Source organism: Aethalodelphis obliquidens, unplaced genomic scaffold, assembly GCF_003676395.1.
Source record: "Aethalodelphis obliquidens isolate GAN/ISIS:26980383/991018 unplaced genomic scaffold, ASM367639v1 scaffold7, whole genome shotgun sequence".
NCBI lineage: Eukaryota > Metazoa > Chordata > Mammalia > Artiodactyla > Delphinidae > Aethalodelphis > Aethalodelphis obliquidens.
Window position 1 is genome coordinate 6,381,003 of NW_020837951.1, and position 12,821 is coordinate 6,393,823.

Here is a 12,821-nt window from a genome sequence, read left to right on the forward strand (position 1 = left end):
GCGGCGGCCACAGATCAGTGACTCTGCCACCTGTGGAAGTCCTGCCAGGCTCCTGGCTTTGCTGCACGCCCTGAAGACAGGCACTGGCATCCACCCCCCCACTTGACAGATTGAGGAAACTGATTAGAAAGCGTTTAAGGATTTGCCAGGGAGGGGTGGGGCGGGGCCAGGGGCCCGATCGGGAGCCCCCCTGGCTCTCTGCTTCTCCCAGCATCTGGGGGCAGAAGTTGCGGCTGCTGGGAGGTGGGCGGGTGCCGAGTGCAGACAAGCCTCCCGCGTGCTCTCCCCGCCCCTCCCTGCTCTCGGAGACAGAGCCACGCGCCCGAGCTCGCAGCCGCTCGCTGTCTCTCCCGGAGCTGCCGCCGCTGCTGCCACCGCCGAGATGCCTCCCCCCGGCCTGGAGCTGATGAGCGGCCGGGTGCTCCCGGCCTTCCTGCTCTGCAGCACGCTGCTAGTCATCAAGATGTACGTGGTGGCCATCATCACGGGCCAAGTGAGGCTTCGGAAGAAGGTACGTGCCGCCCTCGGGGACCCCAGCCCCGCGTGCGCTCCCTTCTCCCACTGCCGGGAAGGTTGGGGACGGGACCCTTGGCCCAGATGTTTTCGGGGCCAGAGTTTGAGCGAGCGGGCTCGGGACCAGGTGCCTCTCGCAGCCCTTTGGGATGGCTTCTCTGCGGCCCTTGGTTTCAGCGGGGCCCGCACCTCCTTTTCCTCTGTTTTAAAAGCATTTACCATTTACCGTGCCACCAGGTGAGTTCTCCGCACAGCAGGACTCCACGAGTCCCGCTGAGCTAGGCCGGCGACTCAGAGAGAAGCAGGTCCCAGAGGGTGGAGTGAGGCAGCATTCAGCCTCCGTCCGACCTGGCGGCTTCCCGCACCGGAGATCTGATGTTTGGGTGGGGTGGGAACCGTCAGAACAGGAGGCCAGAGAAGCCTTTAAGTGGAAATTCCCAGCTCGCCCGGCAAGGTCGCTCCCAAACCCACCGCAGCCTCCCTCCAGAGGCCAGGTCTCAGGCAGGCTGCGCTGAAGTTCTCGGGGAGGAATTTCCCCCACCGATCCGCCAATCCGAATCCTGGAGCCAAAACAGCAATAAAGACGCCAAGATCTGAGCCGGTGGGGGCGGGCGGGGCGGGGGGTGGGAGCAAGGGGGCGGGTGGACCTGTTCCAGGGCGGCCGCTAGCCCGCGGGGCAGCCAGGGCCAGGGAAGTGGCAGCAGCCGTCCTGTTAGACAAAGAGAAGCCCAGGGGTACCTCTGATCACCCCCCCAGGTATTTCAGAGAGGAGTTGTTTCCGACCGTGCCCCTTCGTCCAGTTCCGAGGCGAGGCAAGGCCGGCGCCCACGTCGTGCCATGCGGAGGGTGGACACTGGGGAGAGGAAGGTTGCTCAGCAGCAGGGCTTAGCAGGTACGGGCAGGACCGAAGGCAGGGCAGCTCCCCGGGTGAACGAACTCCCAAAGCAGAGGCACACGCATCGTGCTGACTTCTCCCTGCCCCGGCCCATCCTGGGATGCAAGATACAGGCAGCAAGCAGGGACAGCCGTGTTCACCCATTGAGTCCTTCCATGGAGCGTTTAATCCCCACCACCGCCCGGGGGGCGGGGGGAGTCGGGGTGGGGGCGTATTCAGCGTGTCATCCAGTTGAGGAACCTGAACTCAGAGAGGAGACATCTCTTGTGAAGGCCACACAGCGGGGTTGGAGCCCAGGGGCCCAGCTCCGGAGCCCACTCCCTGCCATGGCGGGGATGGGGTTCTCACCAGGGCCGTGCGGGGCCCAGAGCTTTTCTTTTAATGTGAATTAGGGAAGGAAGAGGCAAACCTGTTGGGGTGCCTGTCTACTGGGTCAGTAGGGAGTGGCAGAAGGAAACCTCCCCTTGGGCTGGCTCCGGTTCTCCCTACACTACAAATTTCCCTCTCATTCAGTCAGTCAGGGAGGAGCTGGGGAAGCCACACCGTGGGGAGGTGACGGATGCCTGGGGAGGTGACGGATGCCTGGGGAGGTGACGGATGCCGGCTCTGGCTCCTCCACCCATTAGCCTCGGGACCATGGGCAAGTCTGAGAGCATAATTTCCTCATTTGTAAACTGAGGATGGTCACAGCAGTGCCAGGAGAATACAGCTCCTGGCACGGAGCAAATGCCCCACCAGCGTTAAGTCTTCATTACTTATTAACAGTTGGAATTGACACGACAGGCCAGAGATCTCTTGGTGGGAGTGTATCTCGAGGCCTGACCCTGGCCCCAGCTAGAGGCAGTGCTTATGCTTCTGACGCTGGGGCTCTATCCCTGTCTGCACTGCCGCTGGCTCCTGGCCAGGCCAACTTGTATTCATGCTGTCTTCAGGGGTGAGCAAACCCATGGACCGTGGACACCCAAGACAGCTGCCCACTGAATGCCGAGACCCTGAGAAAGGTGTCACAGGCCCACGGACTCTGCAGGGCCATCAGAATTGGTGATTCCATGACTTAAGGGCCAGCAGAGAAGAATTCTGGGCGTTGGGGAATCCTCATGGTGACAAGCGCTGCATTCACCTCTGGGCTGGAGCAGGGGCAGACCCACCAGGCAGGACAAAAAAAAAAAACCCCAGCACTTGGGAACAGATATCTCAAGGGCTCATGAATCAGAAGCAGCAGGATATGCAATTTAGAAAACGTGCTACAGAGATTCAGGTTTGCTGTGGGGTTGGTGGGGCTGGCTGGCTGGATGCCCGCAGGGAACAGTGCAGCAAGAGCGACGGGTGTGACCTCCAGTGACCTGAGTGTGACCTCAAGTCCCTCTTTTGCATTGACAATTCACCGAGCGAGCGCCCTCCTGGCGCTGTGCTGGGGCGTCTCCACTTCTCTCCTTTGCTCTTCATGTGGTAGATGAACCTCATTTGATCTGGAATTCACAGATGAGGAAGCTGAGACCCAGGGAAGTTCAGAAACCTGCAGTTAGTCGGTGTGGAGCTGAGTTTCTCACCGGGACCTGTCAAGACCCTCTCATTGCTCTTAGTTCAAAGTTTAAATTCTTAGGCTCCTGCCTCCAGGACCCCTGCTGACCCCTGCAGCTTTATCTTGGAACTCTGTCCCTTGCTGTCTATGCTCCAGCCATGCTGGTTTTTCCTTCTTCATACATGCTCTTCTTCTGACCCCAGGGCCTTTGCACATGCTGTTCCGTATGCTATTGCTATAACCCTCCCTCCTTCTGGTTAAGGTTGATGCATCCTTCAAGCCTCAGCTCTACTGTCACTGCCTCAGAGAAGCCTTCTCTGATCCCCAGCCTTGGTTGGGTCTCCTGTGAACATTCTCAAAGCACACCCAGTCTTCTGTTTCTCAACACTCACCACCTGGTCTTCCCTGGTTCATTGGCAATTCCCTCATTACACTGTGGGCTTCACAAGAGCAGAGATAGGAGGGCCTTTTTCTTAGTCTTTTCCGGCTGCTCTACAACAAAATGCCAGAGACTGGGTGGCCTATCAGCCACAAAAATTTATTTCTCACAGTTCTGGAAGCTGGGAAGTCCGAGGTCAAGGAACCGGCCGAGGTGGTGTCTGATGAGGGCCTACTTTCTGGTCCATACATGGCTCTCTTCTTGCTGTGTCCTCACTTGGCAAAGGGGTGAGGCAGCTCTCTGGGGTCTCTCATAAGAGTGCTAATCTCATTCAAGAGAGCCCCACCCTTATGACCTAACTGCCTCCTTAAAGGCATCACACTGGGGGTTAGGCTTCAACATAGGAAATTTGCAGGGACACAAACATTTAGTCCATAGCAGCCTTGTTCACGGTGAGTCTCCTGCACTTCGCACGCAGTAAGAGTTCATGGGTGCTGGTGAATGGCCACGTATGTGCCTGCCTGCATCGCCGCGGACCTAGTCGACTGGGCCGTCCATCTCACGAACGGTAACTCTCTGCTGATGTATTCCAGGCTTTTGCCAACCCTGAGGATGCTCAGAGACACGGAGGCCTCCAGTATTGCCGGAGCGACCCAGATGTGGAACGTTGTCTCAGGCAAGTACCACTGGCCCCTCAGCCTGATCATGGCCTGTCCTTTCGGGCCCTCTTCTGAACACGGGGGCTTGGAGGATGCCCAGGGGGCCTAGGTCTTCTGCCTTCCAGATCCTCTTAGACTGTTTTCATTTATTCATTAATTTAAGTTCTAGTGACTCGTGGAAAAGTGATATGTGCTCGTGGCTCAGGATGACAAAGTTGGAATAGGAGGTTCAGTGCAATTTCAGTCTCTCTCCCACCTCTGACCTGCAGGTCCTGCCCAGATCTGCTCCCCAGGGGCCAGTGCTGTTACCAATGTCTTATGCATCTTCTCCGAGACACTTTTCCTGCATTTACTACACACACGCTATGCTTTTTCCTTTTTACCCCCAAAGGATCACTCTTCACCCACTGACTTATACTGTCCTTTCTTCACATAACAGAAATTGTTTCATATCAGCCCATAGAGGGGCCTCGTTCATTACGTCGGCACTGTAGCATTTACGCCATTTCTCTATTAAATAGATGGTCCGTAGCTGGTCCAACCACTTACCCTCCGATGGCATTTAGGCTGTTCTAAGTCTCTCTGTGTTATGAACAGAGTGCATCGAAGCTTCTTTCATTTTCCTTTGTGCGTCAGTGTGAGCAAAACTGCGGGCTGCGATCAAATGGTAAGAAATCCTGTCAAATGGTACACAAGTCTAGACCCACAACTGGTGTGTGAGACGTGTCTCCGACCCCGCTAACTCTGTATCCACTTTTGGGTGGATCCTTGCCAACATGATGGGTGAAAATATACATCACATTTCAGTTTTGCTTTGCATTTCTTTTTTTTTTTTTTTTTGGCTGTGCTGTGCAGCTTATGGGATTTTAGTTCCCTGACCAGGGATCGAACTCAGGCCCTCAGCAGTGAGAGCACAGAGACCAAACCACTGGACTGCCAGGGAATTCCCTACTTCGCATTTCTGAGTGAAGTTGAACGTTTTTTCATATGCTTAGCATCCCCCAGTCAATCTAAAGCAATTTTTCTTATTATAAAACTCAGAACTAGTCATTGCAAACAATTTGGTTAATACTGAAAATACATAGAGCCAAAAGGGGAAAACCACTCACAATTCTTGTCACTGTTAACGTGTTCATCTGTCTCCTCTTTGTCGTCTAAATATTTTTCATAACACTAGGTGTGCATGGTACACCCAACTGGGCGTTCTGATTTTTTTTCAGTTAATTATTTCATGAGCACTTTCCATGTCAGTAAATACTACTCGAAAAGTGATTCTTAAAAAAGGGAGGCAGAAGGAGTTCCCTGGCGGTGCAGTGGCTGGGACTCGGTGCTTTCACTGATGTGGCCCAGGTTCAATCCCTCATCAGGGAACTGACATCCACAAGCCACATGTGGGGCCATAAACAAATAAATACATAAAGGCCGTGTAAAATTCCATCAGAGACTAAAGGTTAATTTCACGTAGCCAGTCTCAGTGGTGGGTATTTTAGCAGTTTCCTCTCTGCAGTTTTACACCAATGGGCTGGAGAGCCAGGAGGAAGCACTCCCAGGGGATGGGGGTTGTCAGCAGGTGTGGGATGGGTGTGGGGAGGATGGGTAGCTGGACAGGAGTGAGACAGACACAAGCCCTCACCTAGTTCTTGTCACATTCCCATGAATCACCGGCAGAAATGGGTGGGACCAAGTGGTATAAATAATAGAGATTCTTTTCTTTTTCTTGGCCATTGAAAATAACACGCACTTGTGGTTTTTAAAAATTACAGAAATGTATAATGTAGAAAGTGAAATTCATTGCTATTTCATCCTTTCTAATGTAACTACAGTGTGTAGTCCTTCATACGAGGTCCATCCATCCATCCATCTATCCGTTCATTCAACATTCAACGAGCACCGACCATGTGCTAGCTACCGTGCTAAGCACTCGTTGTGCTTTGGTGAACAAAAGCCTCACCCGTACATGAATCCATACTGGTGACCCTCATGCCACCTGGTTGGCATGACTCTCCGGGGCAGTGGAGAAGCGTGTGATGAGTAGCAGGGGCAGCCGGTTGCCAGGCCAGCTCAGAGCAGCCACCCAGAGTGCTTGGCTTCTCCCAAGGGGTGAGGGGTCTGTGCAGCAAAACTTGCGTTACTTGTGGCACAGGGGTGGTTACACAGGGTCATGAACACTTTGTTTATATTGGCTGCAACCATGCCAGGGAGAGACCACACACCCGTGTGGTACCGCGATGTCTCCACCCACCCAACACGATTTTCATTTCTGAACAAAAGGACACGTCATCTACAGTGCTCATACTCAAGTAGCTGAAATTCAATTCGGCACTTTTTTTTTTTTTTGGCTGTACCACATAACTTGTGGGATCTTAGTTCCCCAACCAAGGATCAAACCCGGGCCCTCCGGCAGTGAAAACACCCCAGTCTTAACCACTGGACCACCAGGGAATTCCCCAATTCAACACTTTTCTTTTTTTAATTAATTAATTATTATTATTATTTTTGGCTGTGTTGGGTCCTCGCTGCGTGCGGGCTTTCTCTAGTTGCGGTGAGCGGGGGCTACTCTTCGTTGCGGTGCGCGGGCTTCTCATCGCAGTGGCTTCTCTTGTTGTGGAGCACGGGCTGTAGGCACACGGGCTCAGTGGTTGTGGCGCACGGGCTTAGCTGCTCCGCAGCATGTGGGATCTTCCTGGACCAGGGCTCGAACCTGTGTCCCCTGCATTGGCAGGCGGATTCTATCTATCTATCCATCTATTTATTTATTTATTTATGGCCGCGTTGGGTCCTCATTGCTGCGCGCGGGCTTTCTCTAGTTGCAGCGAGAGGGGGCTACTCTTTGATGCGGTGCATGGGCTTCTCATTGCGGTGGCTTCTCTTGTTGCGGAGCATGGGCTCTAGGCGCGCGGGCTCAGTAGTTGTGGCGCACGGGCTTAGCTGCTCCACAGCATGTGGGATCTTCTCGGATCAGGGCTCAAACCCGTGTCCCCTGCATTGGCAGGCAGATTCTTAACCACTGTGCCACCAGGGAAGTCCCTGAATTTTATTTATTTATTTATCATTTATTTATTTATTTTGCGGTATGCGGGCCTCTCACTGTTGTGGCCTCTCCCATTGCGGAGCACAGCCTCCGGACGCGCAGGCTCAGCGGCCATGGCTCACAGGCCCAGCCGCTCCGCGGCGTGTGGGATCCTCCCGGACCGGTGCAGGAACCCGCGTCCCCTGCATCGGCAGGCGGACTCTCAACCACTGCGCCACCAGGGAAGCCCTATTTTATTTAATTTTTATACAGCAGGTTCTTATTAGTTATCCATTTTATACATATTAGTGTATACATGTCAATCTCTATCTCGCAATTCATCCACCACCAGCAGCCACCCCCGCCGCTTTCCCCCCTTGGCATCCATACGTTTGTTCTCTACATCTGTGTCTTTGTTTCTGCCTTGCCAACCGGTTCATCTGTACCATTTTTCTAGGTTCCACATATATGCGTTAATATACGATATTTGTTTTTCTCTTTCTGACTTACTTCACTCTGTAGGACAGTCTCTAGATCCATCCACGTCTCTACAAATGACCCAATTTCATTCCTTTTTATGGCTGAGTAATATTCCATTGTATATATGTACCACATCTTCTTTATCCATTCGTCTGTCGATGGGCATTTAGGTTGCTTCTATAACCCGGCTCTCGTAAATAGTGCCCAATGCAGCACCCTTTGAGCACCTCTTAGCTAATGATGTCATATTCATTTGGTGAGTGTTGTTGGTGACCTTCCATGTACTGTTATTTACTGGGGCTTACTATGCCGGACCTGGGGGTTCCTGGGGCCCCAGGGCTCCTGCTGACTTTACATAACATCATGGAACCTCGAGGGCGCAGGGGATCACACATCCTGCCATCCGCTACCGGAGAACTGGCTGGAACCTGACAGGAGACGCCCTGAAAGCAGAAGTGAGTTAAATATTAGACCAGAGGTTTTAGTGCAACCAGGGCCGCCTTCTGCACAAACAGGAAAGCACTTTGGTCTCAGTTCTTGGAGCACAGATCTGCCTTGCAGATTAGCTCAGGCTGGAGCCCAAATGTGAGACCAGCTCTGGGAGGGGTCAGGAACCAGGTTTCAAGGACAATGATGAAACCCAGCCACGTCCTTTGAGTGATTCCTATCGAAGTCTCCCGGCCATGTAGGTTTGGGCCAGATTCTGAGTTCATGTGAATATGCAGCTTCATTGGGGCCGGCGGGGGGGTGTGTCTCTGTGTGGTCCCGAAGAAGGAAAACAAACACTTGACCCAGACTTTGAGATATTTCTGATTATTTGGAGTGTGGTGCGGAGACTTAATCTGAGTGAACTGGTTTTTCAGGAGACTGGGTCACAAAATCTCAGCCCTAGAAGTCCTTTAAGACCCCATCCAAACACATTATTTTGTGGATGGTGAAAAGAGGTCCAGAGACAGAGACCTGCCTGAGGCCAGGGGTCTAACGAGCACCCTTGGGGAGGTGCGAGGCTGCTAGCCTCGCACCGTAAAATGTTTATGAATTTGGCCTGGGCGTCTGAGGGCGCTGGGATTCTGGCAAAACCAAGAGCTGAAATTAGCTTCAGCAATCATGTCCGGGACAGGGCTGGCGGTGATGATGACGGTGCCAAAGAAGATGGCAGCTAAATTGGGGCAAAACTACTCCGTGCCAGGCAGTGTTCTAAGCACTTTATAGGAACCAACCCACTCTGCCTCCCAGTAGGCTTCCAAGGGCGGCACTAGCATCAGTAGAGGAAGAAGCAGGTTTGCCAAGGCCACATCGCTCGTGAGCCCAGGCCATCTGATATGGGCTCTGCTCTCCTCTCAAGAAGGCGGTTTAACTCTGTTTTATAACCTGCCTTTAAAACTAAGCAGGCTTCACCTCATATCAAACCTGAATTCAAGGAAATCACCCGTGCAGATGGAGAGCCTGGGAAGGGAAGAGGAGAGAGCTAGCGGGGCTGCCAGCAGCTGTCCCTGCCCAGGAAGCCTGGGGGGAACTGTAGGGCTCTCTCCGCAGTCCTGTCGCCGGATGCAATAAAAGGCAGCCAGTGTTGCAGTGTCTGTTGACGAGAGAGGCAGGCCTGACGCTGCAGGGAGCCATGCAAGTCCAGTCTAGTGGGAATTTGCTCTGAGTGGTTTTTACCTTAAAAAACTGGTCATTAGTGGAATGACACATTTTGCCCAAACATCTCTCTGGTACGTGACTCCCTCCATGTCTCTCAATTCGGATCCCGGGGTAGGGGCGGCGGGGAGGAGAGGAATGAGTTTTCTTGGCATCACGCCTGTCCTCGGCGCCACTTGTGGCTTCGTGGCGGCCCCATGGCAGTTTCCGTGGGGACTGGGCACACCAGGGGCTGAGGGTCTTTCTCAGCTCCCAGCCACCTCTCCTCCCTCAAAGGTGACCTCTGAATCCTCTAGTCCCAGTTGCTGGAGCCAGGAGGGAGGGCTGCGCCTCCCATCTTTATTCCTCTTCTGTGCCTGGTGTCCCCCCACTTCTTTCCCTCACCTGTGCTGTGGGGTTTGGCCGACGATCCTCTCAACAGCTTTCTAAAAAGTGACTCACTCTCAGAATGTAAATACATGCTTTAAGGAGAAGTGTCTCATTGAACGGGTTTCATGCGCTAGTTACGCTTTTCCTGAAACTTTCCGAGAAATATACAACATGACAAAAATACTCCTAGCTGGTACCATCTCATGAGTCAACCTGTGGGAGGAAGACCACCTTCTAGGACACCCTGACTTAACGTAAAATAGGTTTTCCAAGGTGTCTGTCTCATAGCATGTTAGGGGATGTTGGTGTACACAGGTGTATGTCCACAGCATGGGGTTAAATAGCATGATTTTAGAGCAACAGTTGCTGCCTCTTCCCCAGTAAGGTAAGGGACTTGCTCGATCGAGGAATTGAAACGGCCCCAGTCCTCAGCTTCCCCCTCTTCATCGCTGTAGCCAAGATCTGGCCACGGCCTGCTTCTCTCACATGCATCCAGCAGTATTTCCCTCAGCTGGTGAGACCTGCCCTGCTGTAGACTTGCCTTCCCTGGGGCTGTGTCCCAAGGTCAAGCTTTGGGAATAAAGGAGAAAGAAGACTCATGTTGGCTCCAGGATATGGGGACAGAGACACCAACTGCGGTGTCCTGAGTTTGACCTAAGATCCAGGCCCTGCTGGGTTTATGGGAGCTTTTGTACACTCAGATTGAATTCCAGACCCCTTACCCTGCTTCATGAGGCCCCTCTCCCCCTCTTACCCTGTCTCCCTCCCTCTTACGTGCCACATTCCAGCCACACGGGTCACTTTTCTGAGCCTTGAACACGCAATGCTCATTCCCACCTCAGGGCCTTTGCACAGGCCCATGCTTCTCCCTGGAGAGTTCTTCCCCTGCACAGATGGCCCCTCATCATTCAGGCTTCAGTACAACGTCTCCTTCCCTGACTACACCCACCCTAGTCATGCCACAGAGACCCCTGCCGCCCTGGGTTGCTGAGTGCTTCTCCCCTCTGCCCTGCCCAATTCCTAGCGTCCACATACCCTGGCCCTTGCCTGAGGTCCTTGCAAGTGGCAGGGAAGCGGAGGACTCCGCGGCAGGTCCCCACACAGGGGCTGCTGGGCTGGGCTTGGCCCGTTAGTGCAGCGTTGGTGAGATGCACTCCAGCTGGAAGGCTTGGAGAAGGAGCTTTAGTTCTAGAAGCGTACCCGTGCCTCACACACGTGGCCTGTCCTTGGGGGAGGTCACGGCCCAGGCACCGCGTTCCTGTTTATTTGCGCTTCCAACATGCCATCTCTGGCTTTGGTCATTTGCTCAGTGTCTAATTTATGGGACTTGACCTCCCCACCCTCCACAGAGGATGCTGCCCATTAGTAGGAATCATGGAAAATGTGAACCAACTCTGAGCAGAAGTGGATGAGTTTTCTTTGTCGGTCATTTTTTTATGGCAGCGTTATACACAGCTGCCCCTCCCCCCCACCACCACATATACTCACACACTTGATATTTTAAACAAAGAAAGAAACAGGATAGCGCGGATGAAACAGAGCTTCGCCGCTGGCCGGCGATTGGCTGGCTCCAGTAAGTGCAAGTTGTCCTTATTATCCCTGAGAGGAGGAAGGGTTCGCTTAGATTTAGGGGCAGAAGAAGACAGAGCCAGGCGTGGATTTCAGATGCGTGTTCTTAGCCCATCCCTCTGGGGAGGGCCCAGGAACCTGCATTTGGAAGGAGGACGACCTCAGAAAAGCCCTGCCTTGGTGGTAAAGAGCACGGGCTGGGGAGCTTCCTGGTGGTCTAGTGGTTAGGACCTGGCGCTTTCACTACTGTGGCCCGGGTTCAATTCCTGGTCGGGGAACTGAGATCCTGCAGGCTGCATGGCGTGGCCAAAATTAAAAAAAAATAAATAAAAGAGCAGCGGCTGGAGGCAGACCGAGGCTCCAGCCCAGCTTTCACTCAACCCCACTGAGCCCCACTGTTCCTGCCTGGTGTCCAAGGCCAGAGGGGAAGATAGGGGAGACCATGGCAGGGGCTGCTAAGAAAACCAACCAGCAGCCCTTCGTGGCTCCCGGTCTGCTAACAGGGTTCACTTTCTGAGCTGCTCACCGGCACGAGCTTGGAGTCACCGTCGCCCCTGCCTCTGGGGTATCTCCTTGTCTTGGCCATGACGGACGTGAGTCTGGCACCCCCGAGGTGGTCCCCAGGGGTGTGGGGCCTTTCGGGGCAGAGGGTCTCAGCTCCCAGGACATTCTCAAAGCCGACTCCTGGCTGACTGCACCCCCTTGCCTTCCCAGAGCCCACCGGAATGACATGGAGACCATCTACCCCTTCCTGTTCCTGGGCTTCGTCTACTCCTTCTTGGGGCCTGACCCCTTCGTTGCCTGGGTGCACTTCCTGGTCGTCTTCCTGGGCCGCATGGTACACACCGTGGCCTACCTGGGCAAGCTGCGGGCGCCCACCCGCTCTCTGGCCTACACCCTGGCCCAGCTTCCCTGCGCCTCCATGGCCCTGCAGATCGTCTGGGAAGCAGCTCGCCACCTGTGACCAGCCGCTGACACTTCCTCGGCCGCCAGACCCCCGGCCACGAGCCACCGGGAGACCAGGTGCCCCTCTGAGATTGTGATAGGCCCCGGGGCCTGGTATCCTGGCAACCAGCTGGATTCCTGGGTGAAGCCACCGATTGGAACTGTTTAGAGACCGGTTGTCACGACTGATAGAAAATCCTTCCACTTAAAGAACAGAGCATGAAAAGTATCCCTCCCTCTTCCTCCCCAAGTCTGGGAAGGGTGAGCAGAGACTCAGTTCAGGTTTCTGAACCTAACTACCCTCTGAATGCAGGGCTGTAATAAATAAGGACTTCTCACCTGCACCCCAGAGATGCTGATTTAGCTGGTCTAGAGGGGAGCCTGGGCGTCTGCATTTTTAGGAAGTTCCTGTGAGTCCCAGCAATGGCCGGGCCTGGGGCTCACTGCCAGTTCCCTCTAGGGGAGGGCCCAGGACCGGCAGGTGGGAGTTTCTCTCCCGGTGGGAGAAGGGTTGTGCTCCTTTGTGCCCTGTTGACACTTCCCTGTGCCACATTCCTTTGCTGCATCCTTCTGTCTTGGGCACAGGTGCCGATGGGAAGGGCCCACAGTAGGGTCGGCCTTCTCTTCCCAAGGCTTTAGTTGCTCCGAAAGGCTGTCATTCAAGGACAACGGGCTTTGAAGGACCAACCGCTAAAAGGAAATTTTGACTCCTTCGGTATTTGCGAGGCTTGAAAGCCGCAAATGTGCACCCCTGCCGGGAATCATGTGTCTCTCCTGGACTCTTGCAGTAAGAGCATGTGGCTTTAGTCATTAATGAAGTGTCTGACCAGCTTGGCCCC

At 54.0% G+C, this 12,821-nt stretch overlaps 1 protein-coding gene across 1 annotated transcript; it reads left to right on the forward strand.

Moving 5' to 3' along the window:
- The first annotated feature begins 272 nt into the window (after positions 1 to 272).
- On the forward strand, positions 273 to 12,327 carry PTGES (prostaglandin E synthase). Its single transcript, XM_027104569.1, has 3 exons — positions 273 to 511; positions 3,903 to 3,985; positions 11,752 to 12,327. The coding sequence occupies exons 1-3, from the start codon at positions 383 to 385 to the stop codon at positions 11,999 to 12,001; spliced, it is 462 nt and encodes a 153-aa protein (XP_026960370.1). The 5' UTR covers positions 273 to 382; the 3' UTR covers positions 12,002 to 12,327.
- Positions 12,328 to 12,821: the final 494 nt, after the last annotated feature.

Bases quoted from the DNA above. Each gene is read 5' to 3' on its own strand.
- PTGES (XM_027104569.1), top strand. From the start codon at position 383: ATGCCTCCCCCCGGCCTGGAGCTGATGAGCGGCCGGGTGCTCCCGGCC. The intron at 512-3,902 runs GTACGTGCCGCC...GATGTATTCCAG, and splicing joins AAGTGAGGCTTCGGAAGAAG to GCTTTTGCCAACCCTGAGGA. The intron at 3,986-11,751 runs GCAAGTACCACT...TTGCCTTCCCAG, and splicing joins GATGTGGAACGTTGTCTCAG to AGCCCACCGGAATGACATGG.